The sequence below is a fragment of the Chelon labrosus genome (assembly GCF_963514085.1).
Source record: "Chelon labrosus genome assembly, chromosome: 23".
Taxonomy (NCBI): domain Eukaryota; kingdom Metazoa; phylum Chordata; class Actinopteri; order Mugiliformes; family Mugilidae; genus Chelon; species Chelon labrosus.
The window spans coordinates 12,482,616-12,504,352 of NC_140356.1; the positions used below are offsets into that span (position 1 = coordinate 12,482,616).

A 21,737-nucleotide genomic window follows, 5' to 3' on the forward strand; every position below is an offset into this window, starting at 1 on the left:
GGGAGAGGTGTGCTTTCGTGTAGGTGAATATGTTTCGCGGACGGTTGACAGGCGTTGCAGAAATAGGTTTTGAGTAGCAAATGAAAATTTAAACAGACAACGTGTGAGTGAAATGTAGGAAGGCCGACCTCGTGGTATGTGAACGTGTAGCGTGTAATACAGTACAAGGACATGGATGGTAAAATACGGCAGGGAAGAAGGTTAAAACAAGATTTATGAGGAAGGTGTTGAATTAAAGGACAGATAGAGGGACAGTGTAAGACAGAGGCGATGATTAAAAACCCCACTTTGAATGCTAATGACTCTGAGAGCCAGCTAAGCATATAGCCACATTATATTTAAATATATTTAGGCAGATTTATATATGCTAAATTCAGATGGATGCTAATATTTAAGCTAAGGTTAATGTATTTTGCAAATGTCATTCCAAGGGAAACAATTTAATGCTCGGAGGCATACGTAGACCCCCATCATCCTTTTGACATCTATTTCGTTGTTGCTTCCTTCCCTCTCTTTCAGACGCCCTGTCTTCATTTTATACCATCTGTTGTTATTGGTTTGTCCTCAGACAGGGACAGAGACTGAAGGACAGGTGTGTCTGCTCACATGTTTACATGTCGGGGCGTGTTGATGTGCGTCCACGGCCGCGCGTCTCTACGACCTGGCTGCTGTATATCTGCATGTCATTGTGTCCGGACGGGTACAGTTTGTCCTCTCTGTGGAGACGCATGTCTATGTTTGGTCAGCCTTGTGCCATCACCCTCTAGCAAACCATGAGGACGCTTCGCCCTACACGTGTTCTTTCTATGGAGAGGAGAAGTTCGTGTTGCCATAGTGACTAGCAGACCACCAAAGTGTTGGTTAGCCGGGCGAACTAGCTCATTGTCTAGATGTACATACACTCCAGCAGCCTAATTAAAATGTGATTAAAGCACTAATGCAGCTAACTAATGCTGTCTACCTAACTGATTAGGGTAATGTGATTATGTTCATTATAGGTGCAATCTCTGCTGCAATAAGATATTGGAAATAGTCCCATTTTTAATTATGGTGCAGAAGGGTATTTCTGACTTCTTCTACACTACACCAGACATCAGACATGATAACATTATGACCACCTTCCTAATATTGTGTAGGTCTCCCTTGTGCCTCCAAAACAGTTGTGACTCATCAGAGAATGGACATGGGCCTTCTGAGGGTGTCCTGTGGTGTCTGGCAACAGAATATTGTTAGTGGTGGACTTTGTGTCCTATGGGTTGAGGGGATAGGCCTCTTGATCATTCTGAGATCTAGTGATTTTGGAGGCCAGGTCAACACCTTGTGCTGTTTTTCACGTTTTTTTTAGTTGTTCCTAAACTGTTTTTGTGTGTGTGTCAGCCTGCATCCTGCTGGGGATGGCTGCTGCCATCAAGGAGTGTCATTGCTATGGGGTGGGGGTGCCTGGTCTGGTCTAGGTGGGTGCTACCTGTCAAAGTAACATCCACATGAATGCCAGGTCCAAACGTTTCCCAGCAGAACATTGATTTGTCACAAGATGGTCAATGTTATTTACTTCTCCTGCCAAAGGTTTTAATGTTATGGCTGATCGGTGTCTTATTTCACTGTACCCACTTACCCTAATGTTTCAATGACACTGTAAATTGCCTATTTGAGGATCTAAATCCTTTTGTGCTCACTGATGCTAAATAAAATGCTAGCTAAAACTTTTACACATGGCCTACTTTATGCACAAGTTTTCAATTCATCTTGTCAGTGTTCTAGATCAGAAGTTACCGCCCGTCTATTTAACAATGGCATCAGACACTACTGGAAGCAGCACGCAAGAGCCGGCCAATGAGAGTCTAATGCCAGCAGTGACTCATCCTCTCTGTGATAAACCCAGGATCACTGGCTGTTCGAGTGCAGACAGCATGAAACCTTCTGGCATCAAACTTTGTCAGAATCCAAGTGTTGCACACTACTAAAACAAACATAAAACTGTAACAAGCTGCATCTGTTTAATTTCCACTGTCATGATGATTTCTTGTTGACTGCACGCAGTCTCCATTCAAGATGATGTCAGTGTCTAGCTCGCGCCACGTTGTTATAAAGGTGTTTACACGACGGCGATACTTCAAACTCTTTCAGCGTTTTTGTGGCAGCCTTTTTCAAGGCTAACTAGCATTACAACAAACCACAACTTGCGAGTATTCGACATCTAAACAGATTACACGAACGTGAAGGTTGTTTGCTCAAGAAAAAGCAGAGGATCCATCTTATATTTTTATTGGGAAGCGTCCGTCTGAGGGAAATCGCATGTAAAAGTCACACAGAGGAAACAGAGCCTTATAATGATGGAGGGATGGAGTGGAAGAGCTGGTCGACGTGCCAGACTCAGCAGGGGTTTACACCACGACGCTATGGGGATGGTTAATGAGAGGCCAGCTCGCTCACACATTCACCCGTAGACATCCTCACACAGGGTCCAAAACTGGGCTAATCTGAGTGAACAAAGAGACACGTAAACAATACTGCACAAGGCAAATCTGCACGGGAAAAGTTTGCAAAGGAAGTTATAATGGACTAAACCAAACATGCACTGTATAAAGTTTGTGGTTTACCAGAGGCAGAATTTATATGGCTGTGTGACGGGAGATGAACAGAGAGGAGGGAAACATACAGACTGTGAGAGGGAGAGCATGTCCTTGGATCCAGCCTATCTGTATGATTTACTGCTGTGTGGCCAATCTGTGTGTCTGTGTGTTTGTATGTGTCTGACAGGCTAATATCCAATATCATTCATGGCTCATCACACACTCCCACTGACTCATACACGTTTGCATAAGCGCGCACGCACACACACACACACATAAAGCGGTGTGTGCAGTGAAGTGACAGCAAGGGTAAAATGACAGCGAGTAGACTGAGGATCATGGGAAACTAGATTTATTTTATTACTCCCATCTTTCTTTCTGTTTTACTTCTGTAGATGAATGTCGAAGTACTGCGTGTTCCTGATTACCACACACAAGGCATTTCTTAATAACTCTGACTACTCTCCCCTATTGTACAAAATGTATCAGATATTAAGCAAATTGCTCCAGCAACTGAGCACTGCACGATTTTATCACTCCGCACGAGTGTAATTGAATTAAGGCAGTTGGAGATAAAATAAACTCGGGGAGCATTGGCTTAAATTCCACGAAGAGTAACAGGGTTAAAAAGCAGCCAAATTATAATTTTTTTCCTTTATGTGTCAAGCTATTGTCTGACTCTCTTTGCTTTCTGTCTTTCCTCTTATGTCTCACAAGCAATTGGTTTAGATGTGAAGCGCGCCAGTTGAGTGAATGTACATTCAAGTGGTGATCAAGACTGTAGGAATGCAACCAGACGTCTATAAAGCCTCAGAATCTCTCTTTACATTGTGCAGTAAACAGCTCCTTGCTTTGGCGTTAATCACCACATCTTTAAAGTAAAGTCCGCAGTAGTCACAATTAAGCAAAAAGATTTGTGTCGTGTCTCAAATGATGCCCTTCAATCCTTACTTTTAAGTATGGTAACGGGCAGCACAGTGGCGTTTTGGTTAGCACTGATGTTTCACGGCAAGAAAGTTCCAGGTTCTAAAGCATTGGGCGACTGGGGTCTGTCCAGGGTGTACGCTGCCTTTTGACTAAGTAAAGGAAAGGAAGGGAAGGGACCACCAACCAACTCCACTTTGTAAAATGATGGCTGTGGAGGCTGCAGATGTTGTGGTTGGGACAGTGAACACTGGAGCATACAGATGCTCAAGTTATACAACAAGGTTATACATACTGTAATGGTGCCAGGTATAAGTTATCTGTATGTTTACAGGCTTAATTTGTGGCAACTAGCATTTAGCATTAGCTCGGAACATCTGGGAATCAGTTAATTTCCCGTGAGTCCACAACTTGCAGCTTCTGTAGATTCTGTCCCTCGCCGTCCACGTGGAACCACTGTAGAACCCCCATGTGGACAGCGAGTTGTCAATGGGCAAGAGACTCTGGACAGTTTGCCACTCTATCGCAGGGCAGGCAGAGCATGTCTTTGGACGGTGGGAGGAAGAGGAAGAGAACCCATGCAGACACAGAGAGAACATGCCACACACAAAGGCTCTAGTCGGCCAATGGATTTTAACCCAGAACCTTCCTGCTGTGAGGTATCAGTACTGTGTTGCCCCAATTTGAAGCAACCTGTTGAAATTAACACTCAAAGCAAGCAGGTATAGAATCTACACCATGAACTACATGGACGTATTCAAAATGAGACACGGTCACAGTCTGCACAGACTACATTAGGAAAAAAAACCAAACATTTTTATTCTCTCAGGCCTCAACCCCTGCTCGTTCACCCCCATTAACACAGCCGAGGGTGGAGGAAAAGTAGCAGTCCAAGTTCATTATGGGACACGTCCATTCAGAGTTTCCTTACAAAGGTCTTTTAAGTTAGAGTGAGGGTAAAGTGATGAATATGGTAAAAAGACCAGCGTTGCATTATCATGCTTTTATACACAATGCAGAAGTTGGAGTGCTTCCGAATTCCATTGACATGCACATACATTACAAAATCAGTGCACAGGCCAGTAGAAATGCGCACACACACACACACACACACACACACACATACGGACACACACTATTTTCCTGCTGTGGCTCCAGCTGAATCAGTAAAAGCCCAGACCCGCTGAATGTTTTATCACAAAGACCCAAGTCAGCACCAAACTCTGCACTCGACCGCTGGGCAGTCAGAAAAAATCATGTCTGAGCTGCATCACTCTGATCAGCACAGGGCGACGTAGTGCCAAAGCTTTTTGCTGGTTTTACTGTTTCAACATAGTTTTATCAGGAGGTCAATACCCGCATTCTGACGGCCTAAGCTCTTTTCCCTTCTTCTCACTTTCTGGTTTTATTCCTTCGCTCCTTTAACATGTCTCCCTTTTCCACTACTTTTTTCCTCCACTTCTACTTCTTTATCTTGCTCGCACATTGGAGGTATCCCTTAATCCCTTAATTGTGATGCTGGCAAACGCATGCACTCACTTTCAAACACGCACATAAATCGAGGTATCCCCTAATTATGCTGCGCTGACTGCTGAATGTGGGAGTTGGATTTCTGTGCGGTCTGGAGATAGTGTGTTATGTACGAGATGTGCATGTGTGTCTTTCATGTGGTGAATTATGGCCGTGTCTGTGCAGGGCCACAAGCCACATACATTGTGTTCCCCACGGAGCTGAAAGGGACAGTGTAGGTGGTGTGTGCGCGCTTTGTTCTGTCTTTGATCTGAGGAAGGCTCAAAGAAACACCTCAGAACAGAACATATTGTCGCTCTCTATGTCGCCGTGACCAGTGGCTACTTTTCCATAATTTTATTGGTTACAGGAGGACAGGGGGAAGGATGGATACTGGTTATACACTATAGGATGTTGGCTCCTTTCTTGTTCTGGAGGGAACGTCATAAATGCCTCTGGTGTGCACAGAACAGAGCCAACGCACTCTTACAGTCATGACAGAAATGCGACGTGTACATACCACACAGGGCAAGAGACTCTATCACAAGCTAAGTTTAGTATGGAATCATAACAGGAGGATGCTGGAGGAATAAATCAGCATAACCAGTAACACCGTAAGCAGCATGAATGATCAGAGGCGAGAGAGAGAAGAGCAAGCCTGTCAGATTATATAAACCTAGTCAGCTGATACTGATCACATACCTGAGGGCGCGTGCAACTTGGCTGCTCCGCAGGTTCACTCATCTCTGCCTCCTCTCGCTTTTTGCTCCAACATCACTTCACATCTTGTGATCATATCGTGAAACTCTTTCGAACTCTTTTCCCCCGTCTGTCTGTGACATCGTTGCCAAGTCCTTGCCTTTATGACAAAAAGGCCCTTATCTTAAGGGAAACAGAAAATTAGCAGTTCTAATCTTTAAAGGTAAATATAAAAGAAAGGTTATGTAAAGCGCTTAATATAATTGTAAAATTAATGAGTAGAGTGGTCTTGGCTGGATAACACAAGCATATTATTGAAGATATTGCCTAATTTGGCTGTGGAACATGTGATGGGTAATAGGCAGTTTAGGCTGTGGCGATAACGCAGACCCTAACGCCGTAGCTGACGTGCACCTCCCCAGAAATGTAACTACGCGCTGTGGCGAAGAGTTTCTGCTTTAGTATTTTCGTTTGCTTCTTCATCTCCGCAATTTGCAAATTAATTGTTTTGGATCAATAAAGAATCTATAAGGTTAATAACTGAGGAGATTTGGAGATACAGACATTTGTATGACTTGTCTTTGGCGAAAGTTTCAGTCGGCATTGTTGAAAGTGAAGCAGGAAGTAGGAACAAAACTTCACTGTAAGCAGCCCAAATACAGACGCTGCTGTCTGGCTGTTTTGAGGTCAGAAAGCCGACAGATCTCTGTAGAGATGGTTTCATAATTGTCATAAATGTATTCAGTGCAAATCGGCGATTAACTTGACGTGTTGTTGCAGCCCTTAAAAAAGCTTTACTACCTGTGTTATACCTTAATTTTAACTGGGCTTTCATATCCATGCTAACATCACAGGTGCTTTAATCTAAATCCACCTGGTTCTCTCTAAGAAGCTCGTCTTTTTTCGAGACACAAGTAACAGAAGTTCTCTTTTTTTTTTTAAACCTTACAGTTGCTGCGTGTCCTCAACACCCACTGACACATTCACTTATATCACCTACATAATAGGTGTGTGGATATGCTGTCCTTGCGAGGAATCAGTCAGTGAAAAAAAAAGGTGAATGAATCAATATGAAAAAAAAAACAGCCTAAAAGTCACATAATATATAAAAGTGAGAAAACAAGGGAGAGACGGAAGTGGGAGCTGAAGCATAAGCAGCAACTAAACCCAAGTGTTTCTTTAAGGTTGATTAAAAAAAAATGGTGGAGGTTGAATTTCACAGTCAGAAGAGGGGAAAGGAGGTTTAGTGGAGACAAAGTGAGGACAGATCCGCTGAGGTGAAGCAAGAAAGAATTTAGTTTGCGTCCGTCCTTATTAATAATAGCCTTTTTAATCGTCCTCCTCTGCCTTTTTTTCCTCTATCGCTCCTGTCCTGCACTTTCTCTTTTTGACCCGTCAGCCAAAATGTGCTTTAGTCAAATATGTTATAACAAAAGAGGAGCTGGTAACCCCCCCACCCATCTTAATTACTTTCCCTTTTCTATTTCACTTTTCGCTTCCTTGAAGTTCGCTTCGTCTTTTTATAGCTCGTGGGTCGCAGTTTCAACAGTGCTACTATGGTAACAGCAGGGGAGTGGGTGTTAGCAGCTAATCCTGTTTGGGTGTCATGGTGACATTGCTATGGCACCCAGTAGGAGAGCTACACAGGCTTTCTTCTCTTTAATCATATTTCATCTCTACGGATGTTTTTTTAGAGGTCAGGGGCTAAGATGCTGGGGTTTTTCACCGGAATCGGAGTTCGCTTAAAGCTGTGGCAGTTCAGCGTTACGCACGATTTTTCAGTTTCAGCTCAGAAAGTTACCCCTAATTGTCTTAAATGAATCGGAGGACTCTAGCTGCTACTTTCCTTCCTGTTTTAGCTATTGTTAGTGTAAATAAATGCCAAAAATCATCCTAAAAATGAATGCAATTCTGCTTCTGAAGTCAAAAAGACATAATATCCATGCATTAATCCTTATTATATTGCTTTTTTGTTGTTTTTTGTAGAGTAAATAAAGCTGATCGGAAAGGAATTGAAATTGAAACTGAATAAATAATAAACACAATACTAAAATAGTTAAATAAACCGGCCTCAATTTGCACATTTAAGTTCACATAATGAGCCTGTGATGAAACCGTTGCATTGTTTACTGAGGGGGATTGTCATTGATTCCAGCTGCCATTAGGAGTAATTGACATATCAGTTACAGTGCTCTTAAAAGTACATATTCACAAAGTCAGTCAGTGTTACTGTGTCTCTTTCACTCACACACTCACCAAGACACACATCCCCCCCCCCCCCCCCCCCCCCCCCCCCCCTTTGTATCTCTGTTACTCCATTTTCACAGTGCTGTGCCCTGGTCCCCGCTCCACCGGACATTAACCAGGGGAGGAATGATGGAGCAATTCTTAACAAACACACACACATTCGCAAACAGAGCTTTTCCAGCACTCTGTGGGGAGATAGAGTGGTGTGTTTGGCTCTGATAGGAGCAATCCAACATGGGCAGAGTGCAAGAGAGACAAGCGTGCGGGGAGGGCGGGAGGGAGGGAGAGAGAGAAAGGACTTATTTTGTCAGCTTGGAGAAACCTGCTCTCTACAAGGAGGACATAGATGTAATTCTTTTTCACAAGTGGTGAATCAATATTTCCTGACGATTCTAGTGCAAATCGGTGCACGCTGTAATTTGTTTGTAGAGACTGACTTTGCCAATACCTTCGACATGTCCTCCTGCGCAAAGGTCAGATCCTCGACCGGCAAGGGGCAGGTTCTCTCTCAAGGGTGCGACGACTGCACAAGCTTGGTATGGAATGAATTTACTATCATAATGCAAGAGCATTTTAAATTGATTCGAGGGCAGGATTTATCGATTTCATTCTCAGATTTTGTGATATTATCTCTCAAAACTCTGCTCTCGCTCTCAAATTTGCTCTGCGCTCTCAAATTTGCTCTGCGCGTGCTCAAACTGTGTCCACACACTCGGTTACGATGCTGCTCGCGCAGATTTCCTGCGCTCACTCTCCAGCTCTCTCTCTTGCTCTCACGGAACATGTGCGCTCACGAAACTCTGCTCTGCTCGCGGATCTTTGGTGTATCAACGCTGTCAACCAATAGAAGGCCGGCTGGTAGTGACCAATCAGATGATCCCTGTTTGTATACGGTGCGTTGGCTGTTTTTCAAAGAGCGTCGCATACGGGCGGGCACTCTTTCAACAGGTTTTATCCACTCCCTACCCCCGGGGCAGTAATAAATGTGATTTCTTTTATTTGTTGGACCACTGTTCGAATAAAATATCATTCAACACATACAAGAGCGTCCGAGCTTCTCATTAAAATGGCTATATTGTATAATAATAGCCGCATCGAACACTGTTCTTTGTGGTGTGCTGGTGCAGAAAACAATGTCACCATCCTGAAGCTAGCGGGACGGGCGAAATGGATCGGCGGCAAAGCCAAAATGCTCAGGCAAGTTATTTTTAAATTCATTTTGATGAAAACTGTAAACAGTTTATTTGATCATATATCCTCATCACTTCCTGATGAGGATATAGCATCCACTTAACATAGTTTGTAAGTATAAGTCACTGGCTAAGTCATTAATAAGCATGATGTTTGGGTTATCTAAATATATTTCGTATGGTGTCCATGCATGTTTAATACCAGGTGTATGATCAAATAAACTGTTTACAGTTTTCATCAAAATGAATTTAAAAATAACTTGCCTGAGCACTTTGGCTTTGCCGCCGATCCATTTTGTCCGTCCCGCTAGCTTCAGGATGGTGACATTGTTTTCTGCACCAGCACACCGCAAAGAACAGTGTTCGATGCGGCTATTATTATACAATATAGCCATTTTAATGAGAAGCTCGGACGCTCTTGTATGTGTTGAATGATATTTTATTCGAACAGTGGTCCAACAAATAAAAGAAATCACATTTATTACTGCCCCGGGGGTAGGGAGTGGATAAAACCTGTTGAAAGAGTGCCCGCCCGTATGCGACGCTCTTTGAAAAACAGCCAACGCACCGTATACAAACAGGGATCATCTGATTGGTCACTACCAGCCGGCCTTCTATTGGTTGACAGCGTTGATACACCAAAGATCCGCGAGCAGAGCAGAGTTTCGTGAGCGCACATGTTCCGTGAGAGCAAGAGAGAGAGCTGGAGAGTGAGCGCAGGAAATCTGCGCGAGCAGCATCGTAACCGTGTGTGTGGACACAATTTGAGCACGCGCAGAGCAAATTTGAGAGCGCAGAGCAAATTTGAGAGCGAGAGCAGAGTTTTGAGAGATAATATCACAAAATCTGAGAATGAAATCGATAAATCCTGCCCTCGAATCAATTTAAAATGCTCTTGCATTATGATAGTAAATTCATTCCATACTTGGCCGCAACACCGCTAACTACTTGTTGAGATAGACATAGTGACCACCTTCCTGATATTGTGCGGGTCTTCCTTGTGCCTCCAAAACAGTTGTGACAAAACAGTCTGAACCCATAGGACCCAAACGGTCTTTGGGTCCTATGGGTTGAGGGGAGGGGCCTCTGTGGATCATCCCACAGATACTTGATCAGTTTGGGATCTAGTGAAGTTGGAGGCCAGGTCAACACCTTCATGTTGCTGTTCTTCATGTTTTTTGATGTGTTCCTAAACCTAAGATTTTGTACAGGACTGTTATGATCGAATGTTTTCACTAGTGTACCTAATGAACAGACAGTTGGGTGCATTCAAGATACTCACAAGCCACAAACAGAATTACCATTGCAATCATGCAACAGGAGTGTCTGCATTCAAAATTGAATCCTTTGTTTTGATGAAACTATTTTTTTACTATATGAAACTATTCATTCGTCACTGAAACGGTCTTGCAGTTATAGTACTTATAGTATGACTATTGGCACGCTTCTGTTTTAAACATTCTGTCCGTCATTCATTATTTAAGACATCACCTCAGCTTGATTGAACTACTTTTCCCATGGTCGTCGGCCATCCTGCATCATATATGAGGAGACCATATGTCAGCACAGCGGGGGCTCAGACTCATGCACAGGTGCAGGCACATACACACCCGTGAGATGTTTGATCTCAGTAGGTAATGACCTATAGAAATCAAATTCAGCCTTCGTACACATAACCCACATCTTAAATCTAGTTTTAAGTGAAGATCTTCTGTTATATATTCTCTCTTTGATAAAAAAAAAAACAAACTCCCGGGAATGCTTTAATTGGATGTGATGACTGTAGCTCAGTGACACCAGCACTGCTTTTATTTCAGTCATCTCTCAGTTGTTTCAACCCTTTCGTCCATCCCATTCTTTCTGCATCTTCCTGTTACGCAGACAGGATAATTGATCGGGGGCACAGACTGAGACATGGCCAGACTGGATGAGAAAAACAAGTGGACGAATAGGAGAAGAAAAGAAAAGAAGGAACAGAGAGCAAGTCGAGGTGGATATGGACGGATAAGGAAGCATCAGAAGAGACGAGGGCAGCTTTCTTCCTGTCTAGCGGCGTACAGGAAATTCATGAGAGCGATGAAGAGGAGACAAATCTGTGTGTAAATAAATAATCAGAATTACGTTCGTAATGGGAATAATTACTCGTTTACACATGCGACCATGTGCAAACCTTTCTCGTGTTGGCTCATACACGCGGCATGAGGATTCAGACAGGGCTTACCGTACATTTCATTAATCATGTACTGTAAACAGAAGTAGATTCCTGCAGAGAGTGTTAAGGCTCATTTAAAGTACTGCGGGAGCTACATGCTGTAACTTACGCACGCAGCCTATGCTGGTACGTGTCATTTATACTTGTGTGCTCGTGAGTTTGGCTACTTTCGCTCTGTAAAAAACACCACCCAAAGGCTAGTCGGCGCTGTGTCTTTTTTGCCGGTTGGGTTCGTTTTTGTATACACTTCCTGCTTCACTTTCAACAATGGTGACTGAAACTTCTGCCGTAATTTTGCCAAACATCTCTGTACCTCCATAGTTAACCTCTCCTCGATGTGTTCCATCTTTATTGATCCAAAATAATCAATTTTGAGATGGAAAGGCAGCCGGAAATACTAAAGCGGAATCATGCAACAACCAAGCGGACCAGTCACAGCTCTTGTGGTCTGCGTTGCCGCAGCGCATGGTTGCATTTCTAGGGAGGTGCACGTCAGTTACGGCGCTAGGGTCTGCGCTGTCGCCGTAGCTTCTGCGTCAACTTAACGTAGAACTCTAAACCGCCTATTAGAGTTAGCTAGGGTTAAACTCGGTGCGGTGGCTCCGGCTGTCGCCATGTTTGCCGTGCCGGACTCCACCGAACTCCCATCTAAACTGAAAATGGGAAAAATGAGAACCTTTTTGGCTGTAAACATGTTTATTCCTGCTGTAAACACAGAGGTCCATAAGGATTAACTCACTGTTCTGCAGTTTTTGACACTTCTCATTGGCTTAATTTATTATTCCTGGAGGTTGCAGTGCCAGAAATGATATTTCCCACTATATAATACTGAAGTTTCAGTTTACCTGCCGCTGCAAGGATTTCACTCTTATTCCTTCTGCCGACTGAACAAAAGTGACATTATCACATTTCATGTTCAACCATATTGCAAAGATCTGTAATGAACTGATGAATAATGATGTTATCTCTTAATATGCTAACGCTATATGCTCCTGTCACTCTATACCACCTTTCCGTCTCTCTGTCTTCCTTATAAGTCATAACAGCACGATCAACCCGAGAGGCATATTAGATGACTCACACACATAAAACACGCACTCACGCGCCGTACCGTGAGTCATGCACCGACTTACAGAGTATAGTAATCTATCTTGTCCTGTCAGTTTAGCGAGCAGCTACTCCGATCTTGATGCACTGCGGTGATCTGTGTGTTTGCGTGTCACTCCGCTTTGTCTTCATTTGTACATTTGCATGAGCGGGGCGTGAGAAACGGTGTGTGAGTGTGTGTGTGTGTGTGTGCAGAGGCGGATTCTGAATTCAGGACCGGCTCGGTTTGTGTGTGTGTGTGTGCGCGCATCCGTCTCCCTGCGAGGTGAGGCAAGACCGAGTCGTGATAAGTCAGGCACAACACACACGGCTGAATGCAGATTTAGCTGGAAAAGAGGGATGAGTGAAAACAAAGGAAGGAAGATGTGTTTCTTCATCCCTTTATCTCGGCTACTTAATTTTTCCTCCTCTCTCTTTCCTTCTCTGCTTCTCCTCTCTCAAGGGTACCAGTTACCTCCCCTCAGACATCAACTGGCATACACACACACAAACACACACACTGCTGTCTATATTAGATGATTTATGCTCCTGTGTTTTTTAGTTTTTTTTATTATTTTTAGACCAATTACACTGTTCCCCCTCTGTCTATAGCTTTCTTACTTTCTATTTCAATTTCTTTTTCTTTCTTTTTTGCTAATATTGTCTCTTGTTTTTCCACACTTGAGTCTGTATTTGCAGACAATCTCAGATGTTTGTTTTACCATCTACCTTTCAGTCCCACATGCAGGTCAGCTTGACTTTAACTTGGCTTTGTTTCCTCTGTGGAGGCAATTTACTTGTTTGTTAGGGCCCAGGATAGAGTGGCGGTGACGTGCCCTGGGAATTTCCCCCATTCTTTCTCCAAGCGCATGCTGGGATGAGATCTAGACCTTGGAGCAGAAGAAGCAGCTGAAGAAAGGGAATGATTGAATTATTCATTTTGAAAAAAGAGCAGCTTGATGGTAGACCTGTTGCCATCAAGAGACGTTCCAGCTGGTACGGTGTTTATTGATGGATCAGGTTTCTCTTCCTGAGTGAAAGTAGAAAAGATTGATGGGAACTAACGGGATAATTAAAGCCAAAACAAAGCCAATTGACATAACATTATGACCACCTTCCTAATATTGTGTAGGTCTCCCTTGTGCCTCCAAAACAGTTGTGACTCATCAGAGAATGGACATGGGCCTTCTGAGGGTGTCCTGTGGTCTTTGGGTCCTATGGGTTGAGGGGAGGGGCCTCTCTGGATCAGGCTTGTTCCAGTGCATCCCACAGATACTTGATCAGTTTGGGATCTAGTGAATTTGGAGGCCAGGTCAACACTTTGATCAGTTTTTCCATGTTTTTTTGAGTTGTTCCTAAACCGTTTTTGTGTGTGTGCCTTTGTCAGGTTGCATCCTGCTGGGGATGGCTGCTGCCATCAAGGAGCGTCATTGCTATGGGGTGGGGGTGCCTGGTCTGGTCTAGGTGGGTGCTACATGTCTAAGTAACATCCACATAAATGCCAGGTCCAAAAGTTTCCCAGCAGAACATTGAATTGTCACAAGATGGTCAAAGTTATTAACTTCGCCTGTCATTGGTTTTAATGTTATGGCTGATTGGTGTATTTAGTATGCAACGGAAATTTGTTCATCTGCATTATCAGCCACCACCATCCCTATATATCCCGATTCACATGTCTCTCTGAGCTGACAGCTGGTCACTAATGGACGTTCCAGTCTCTGGTTGCTCTCTTGCATTTCCCACCCAAAATCTTTTGGAGTGAAACAAGCTAGTGTATGGATAGAGTTAACCCCCTATTTAAAGAAGACGCCCTCAGTGCTGCTGCTCCATCTGCTGCTCCAACTCGTTAAATTTCATATCAATTCCACGGTCTCTTGTCACCACATCACTGCATAGTCTCTTTACGATGCGTCACGCCGCTCTCAAAGAATTCCTACTTCAAAGGTCAATCAAAGTAAAACTAGCTTAATTCCAAAAGTTGCCCTTGAAAAGAACACAAGGCAAAAGCAGACAGCCAACATGTGTCTTCTTCTTTCTGTACCAGCATGAGAGGAAATAACATGTTGTCCATATTTGTGAATCATTCTTCATCACATTAGACACACAAGACTCACAATAGCCGATAATCAACAAGTACAGACAGATTGTGTGTCAAGTCTTGTCGCATGCACACAAATAGATCTTTCTTTCTTTCTTTTTTCTTTCTTTCATTGCCGTGTTCCTCTAGTAGTGACAGTGCCAGTTGCCTGGAAACTGGAGTTATTGTCTTTCTGTAAATTTTGATATTCAGAACGCTTGAGGAAAGAAAAGATGAACGGAATAAGGAAAAGGAATTGGTTTAATAAGCCCGGTGTCCACAGTAATGCAGAAACATTTGAGAACAAACTCGTAGTTTCCCATCATTTGCAGTCACTGTACAACTGCAGGGCATGGGCGTGTGTGTGTGTATGCATCCCAGTCCTCTTTAAGGTGATCTAGGTTCTTTTCAGGGCTCAGAGGTGCCTGATGCACAGTGCAATCTTTCTATGTCTTTCTCTGGCTCTCACACACGTATGCACAGACACAAGTGCAGTCTTTAATTAAACATAATCCTTATCCAGAGGCCTACAGATTGGAGCTTAAGTATCTTAGTGTAACTTGTGTTTTTTTTTTTTACATGCGCTGCTATTGTGTTGATAGCATGTGTTCAGATCTGAAGCCTGCAGATCATTCATAGAGACTCTCAAGTTGTGTGAAAAGAGACTGACAAGAAAAAAAAGGTAGTATCTTTAGTGCATTGTGTTTTCGCTGAGATCATCTGCGTCAGAGCTGCCACTGTTGATGGCTCCTAAGAGGATGTATGGGTATCTGAAGGATTCATTCATTGATTCATCTTCTGTAACCACTTGTATTGTGAAGGGTCATGGGGGGACTGGAGCCTATCCCATCTGTCATTGGGCGAGAGGCGAGGTACTTCCTGGACAGGTCGCCAGTCTATCACAGGGCTAACACAGAGAGGCAGACAATCATTCACCCTCACATGCACACCTACGGCCAATTTAGAATCACCAATGAACCTAACGAGCATGTCTTTGGACGGTTGGAGGAAGAACCCGGAGAGAACCCGCGCAGACACAGGGAGAACATGCTAACTCCACACAGAAAGGCCCCAGTCGGCCAGTGGATTTCGAACCCGGAACCTTCTTGCTGTGAGGCATCAGTGCTAACCACCACACCACTGTGCCGCTCTCAATTCGATTCAATTATATAAATAAAAAAAATTCACAAAACTAATGCTGTCATGGGCTTTGTGAGATGAGATTTGTGGCGTTTCCACAGTATTTCACCTCTAGGTGACACATCTGGCACACGCCTTTGATTTGGCCAGCACTTCTCTGTTGTCAGACTTTTTAAAATCCAAAATGCTGCCACACATCAGCTTTAAGGTTTCGTTCAGTAACGGGTGGATTTCAACTTATACCTTTCGTTATCTGAAACCTTAAGGTTTTAACTTATTCGCATAATTTAAAGGGAGATACAGTTTCACCCAATGTGTCATAATCTCCTTTGTCCTTCATTTTTCCTGTTTATTCCTGCTTTATTTAAGCTCAGAGTTTCTCACTTTCACCGGTCACCGACAGAGGAAACGACTTTTCCCTTCCCTACTCACAGAACAGAGCAGCTGACAAATGTGATTGACAATATATCGGGCTTTACAACTCAAGGTGCTATCAGAGTTCAGCATTGCTCTAAGAGCCTTTCTCAATACAGCCTCAATGGCCGGCTTTGTTGAGAGAAGAGTGTTCCTCGTCTCTTGAGTGACTGTGAAAAGCTGATAGCTAGAGGTCCTTATAGTGCGAGGAAAAGTGCAGGGATGGATTTTTTTTTTTTCCCATTAGGCCAGTTAGCTGTGGTGAAATGTCTACTTTACCAGAAAATCGTTGAGAATCATTTTTTAGTGTTGTCAGATGTGGTTACACTTGGTCCTTTTTAATATATATAAAAAAACAAAATGTAACCTCCATCAAGGTCTTTATATAAAATTGAACTGCTGATGAATCCACTGACAAAAAGTATAGATTTATTACCTGTTGCACCTGCAAAGTCCAGACCAGCCTTCACGGTGAAAATTGAAATGGGTCTTCTAATGTACTGACGTCCAGCTGGTGCACCCGGCCCTACAGTAGATCGGCCCTAGATACTATAAACAGCCTGTGCAGAGTAACAGTAGGACCAAGTTAAATGCATTCAACTGGTGGTAAGTGCCACGGATCGCTGTAGGACGCGCAAATGCACAAATCCACACGTATACAAGAGCACATACTGTTGCACATATGCACTAAATGACACACAATAGGAAGTCTGAATGCTGACAGAAGAGTAGCAATTAGGACTGTGCGCTTTGGATATTCTCGGTACAGTACTGAGCAATGTCATCTGTGTGTGTGTTGGTGTGTGTTTTGTGTGTTTGTGAGAGGGAGAGAGTGAAGAAAAGTAACAGAGAGAGAGAAAGAGAGAGGGAGAGAGAGAAAGTCAGCTGCTGCCGCTGCTGCTGCAGCCCCCAGTTTCCATGGTAACGTCGAAACCCATCTTGGTCTCTATGGTAACTTCTGGTTGGCTCCCACAGAGAGAGAGAGAGAGAGAGAGAGAGAGAGAGAGAAGGAGAGATGAGGGGACGGAAGAGAGAGGAGGTGAAGACGCAAGAAGTGAGGGATGAGAGAAAGAAATAGAAAGACGCATTTAACAGACGTAACTTTACTAATGTCTAAAGAGTCGTCAGTGAATTTCACACGTCTGCGCCTGTCACCTTTGCCTTCGAGTATTGTTAAGTGACAGCCTCAGCCTGAAGAGGTGGTTGTTGGTTCAAATCCCAGGAACACCTTATATATTTAAACCTTATTTTAAAACAATTTGTTTCCCGAATACATCATCAGAAAGTGCACCAACTCTGTTTTTCTCGACCGCACACGTCTGGCTGTGGAACGTGGCGAGGCAGCAAGTTTCGAAATCAAAGCGTTCTCCGTCGGCGTGCTCCTGCTGCTCTGTGTTTTCACGGTTGAGTAGTTTTAGTCGGCTCAAGGTGTTTGAGCCCCCTTGTTCTTCTTGATCTATTGAAAACTGCATGAAAGCTACTCACACACACACACACACGGACTATGATGTGTCTGCGGGATCTTTCAAAAGCAGCTTAATGGCTAATCCCGTCTCGCAGCGCACACACACACACACACACACACACACATACACAGAAGGTCATCTGCAAATGGAAACATTGTCCGGCGTATGGTAGAATGTCGATACCATAATCTGATTGGCCTAGTTGATGGATAGGTGGTTTGGTTGACCTATCACAGTTAACTGAATTATTGCTCCCACATACTCACCTTTCGGTCATCCTGTCTGCCTTCTTTTCTCTCTCTCCCCGTCCCCTCAGTCCGTCGCTCTTCCTCCTCTCTCTCTCTCATCTTCCCTCTCTCATTTCTTTCCGCCCGCTAACCGAATTAGCCGTGCCCCTTATGGATATTGCCCTTTATGAGTCTGCGTGAATAGGAGGAAAAGGAGGAAGAGATAGCGGGTCGTTTGTGTGTGTCAGCCCGAGCTGTTCCTACCAGCTGTTTTTCTTTGTTTTACTTTTCTTTGCGCCGCACCGTCTGCCTGTCACCGGCAGACACACAGCTCAAGTGTGTGTTTCTGTGATGGAGAGGTTTTTGTGCGTTTGACAGGGAGGAGGATATGTGTGTGCGTTTGTGAGATTAATTACTTCTTCATAGACTACTGACTCTCGCTGTGTGTTGGTGGAGGATCCGCCGTACAAATGGTGAATATTAAACACTTGATATTCATTCACACAGATAGAGGGAGAAGAGCAGACAGGTGTTTGAGGTGAAAATCTATATCTTTATCTTTACGTTCAGTGCTTAAAAGAGCGCTGGACGGACTTGAAATGAGAGGAAGTTGGAAAGACGCAAAGCGGAAACAAAACAAGTTTAAAAGTCGGCTTTCTGAGCAGGTCTGCCAAAAAAAAAACAGCTTTCCTTTCAAGTCGCCCGTCTTTCAAACTGTGCAAATCCTCCGAAATTATAATTCATGTCATTCCCTCCGCTATAAAGTTACTTGAACACTTCTAAGTGTGGGAAAACACTTCGAAAATCACATCATTAAGAACAAAAAAAGTATTTCTGATGCAGTTCTTTTTAGCGACCTGAAAATCAAACTTGAACACATCTAACCCAACTTATAAATGGAGTTTACATTGCAAATAAACCCACTGAATCACACTGGTTATGCTAGAACTCTTCTTACATGAATGGCTGATTCCCATTGTGGGACCTAGTCGTGGTTTTTCTCCATGCAGAGATTATTTGTTTAGCTGGACTTGCTTTAGACTCACATTAGGCTCAACAGCAAATCTCTGAGTAGCTTGTCCAATGCTAACACAAGCTTGTTCAAAAACAATCACATGAGTCAAACATACGGCCCGTGGGCCAAAAGCAGCCAGCCAGAGGGTCTAATCTGGCCCGCAGCATGAATTTGCAAATTGTGAAAATTACATAGAAGACTGCAATTTTTCAATTAAAATAACTGCTATCCCTAATTTGTCCACCAACAAGATTTGGAGACTGATATTCTGTTTCACAATACTTGTCATTATAGTGCATTAAATAAGGCCACAATGACACATTTTCACAAGCTGGCCCATTTAGATCTATTTCAGTAAACTTGGACCCATTCAGAGGCTGTTTCCCTCCAGCTTCAGGTTCAGCTAATTCTTAATTCCCAGGGCTGAGGCTAGAGCCGGGAGAGACCTGGCTGGCCTTCTGTCCCGAACCTCTGGCCCTCTGTGTGTCTGTGTCCATGGGAAAACAGTGGGAACAAGAGGAGGAGCAGCGCCCGGGATGGATGGACGGATTGATAGATGTAGATAAATATGCTTTTATTAAAAATAATACATACCTCAGAGGGAGAGAGAGAGAGAGAGAGAGAGAGAGGGGGCACAGAATATTATTGAGGATAGTGAATACTGCGCCTAAAATAAACTGTTAGCCCCGTCTTGATCTAAATTTAGTTGTAAACAGAAACTTAGATTTGACAGATGATTAGGTGGATGATGAACTGTGTGCTGCTTCACAATGGTCAGAAAGTTATACAATCCCGCTTTCTATTAAGGCCACTTCAGGACGTTTCCCAGGACCTCCTTATGGAAGGGGGTCGTATCTATGACAACAATCTCTGAGGAACTCTGTAGTAGAAATGCTGCTTGTGCGTCAGTGTGTGTGTGTGTGTGTGCATGCGGGCCTGCATATGTCGCCTCATGCACACACTCCTAAATTCCTCTCCTCAGACAGTAGCCTCTTAGGACAGGAAGCGAGTCGCCCTGATTAAATAATCAAAATGCTTTGATTGTGTACACGATTACAAGTTAGACAAATACATGTTCACACATAAATAATCAAATACACACACACCCACCCACACCAGAAGGCACATAAACAGTAACAGATCATCTTGTTCCGGCTGATAAAATGAATAACTGTGTGTGTATACACCAATCAGCCACAAAATTAGGACCACTGACGGGAGAAGTTAATAACACTGACCATCTTGTGACAATACAATGTTCTGCTGGGAAACTGTTGGACCTGGCATTCATTCATGTGGATGTTACTTAGACATGTAGCACCCACCTAGACCAGACCAGGCACCCCCACCCCATAGCAATGACACTCCTTGAGCCATCCCCAGCAGGATGCAGCCTGACACAGACACACACACAAAAACGGTTTAAGAACAACTCAAAAAAACATGAAAAACAGCACAAGGTGTTGACCTGGACTCCAAATTCACTAGATCCCAAACTGATCAAGTATCTGTGGGATCCCCCCCCCACACACACACACACACACTGTTGTCAGACACCACAGGACATCCTCAGAAGGTCCATGTCCATGACTCACAACTGTTTTTGAGGCACAAGGAAGACCAACGTAATATTAGGAAGATGGTCATAATGTTATGACTAATCGGGGTATAATGTTGTTTTGCCATCCTTCCTTTTAGGATAATAAAGTAGTTCACATGGTTGATTTAACAATATTGGATGGATATTTGGAGTGGTGTTTAAATATGTGGCATCCTATATCCATATAACATAAATTAGTGTATTGCAAACTTTAGCGTGCCTTTTTATAATCATCATATTCCTCTATCTGCTTTGTTTGTATCTCTCTCTAATGCCCGTCGTCTTTCATGCTGCCCTGCACTTCTGCTGCTCACAACAAATAAATGGACCTGTCATGTTTGTGTCTCCGCAGGAGCGCGTGGAGTATCTGTTCCTCATCATTTTCACGGTGGAGGCGTTCCTGAAGGTAATAGCCTACGGCCTGCTCTTCCACCCCAACGCCTACCTGAGGAACGGCTGGAATCTGCTCGACTTCATCATTGTGGTCGTGGGGTGAGTGAACAGAAACACGTGCACCATGTTGCTTTAACTGGGTCCGTTAAGTTTAACAGAGGAAACGGCGGAGATATAAAGCGCCACCTGACACAGTTCTAAACGTCAGCGGGTCATCTGCAAATTAATAATGATACCTTTGTGTAATTACTGTCAACAAATGAAAAGTACAGCCAAGACACACAGCTGCTTCTGTCTAATACCAGGGTTACTCATAGTACTCTTTACTTTCTGTAGTAAAGGCAGGACAGCTATTACAGTTTCTCCTGTATCAGTTCTTTCTCTGCATTTGCACCATCCATCCACACAGTGGGTTGCCAGAGCTTCTTTTTTAACCGCTACTCCCTCATAAATTTGACCCTGACGTGATTTGAGCACGCAACCTTCTGATCTGGAGTCAGACGCGCCACAGAGTCAGATGTGTGTGTCCTTGGCGAGTATAAGAAACCCCCTGAATCTAGATACTGCTTGAGGTGGTGATGAGAGAGACAAGTGCTGCAGATCTGGGTGGATGAGCTTGAGAGTGGACCCCAGATGTGGAGGCTCGAGGGTTGCAGAAATATTGATCTGAAATGGCCAGAGAATATATTCAAAGTTTGACACCAATTTCATGATTGGGTGATTGACATCATGTGAATGGTTAAGCTGGAAATAGCGAGCTGATTAGAGAGATGTGAATGGGTGTGGATAAAGATAGACACATTTACTAAACTCTCTTTTGTGCTAGCTTAGTTGTGCACGATGTCAACTGTAGTGTAGGAGCTGACAGAGGATGAGACGTGGTTTTGTTTCTCTGCAAGAATAAAGCTAGTATCTTAGTGTGCATAGGGTTAGCAAAGTGTTTTCATGAACCTAGCTGTCTTTGG

General features: G+C 43.6%; 1 protein-coding gene across 1 annotated transcript in view; it reads left to right on the forward strand.

Annotated features, from left to right (window-relative positions):
* The window catches only part of cacna1c (calcium channel, voltage-dependent, L type, alpha 1C subunit), a gene marked incomplete at both ends in the record, with an annotated part of 172,676 nt that overhangs the window by 90,692 nt on the left and 60,247 nt on the right, over nucleotides 1-21,737 (forward strand). The window contains one exon of the mRNA XM_084573937.1: nucleotides 20,732-20,871. Within this exon, the coding sequence (XP_084430063.1) occupies nucleotides 20,732-20,871 (140 nt within the window). The remainder of the gene's footprint in view (nucleotides 1-20,731; nucleotides 20,872-21,737) is intronic.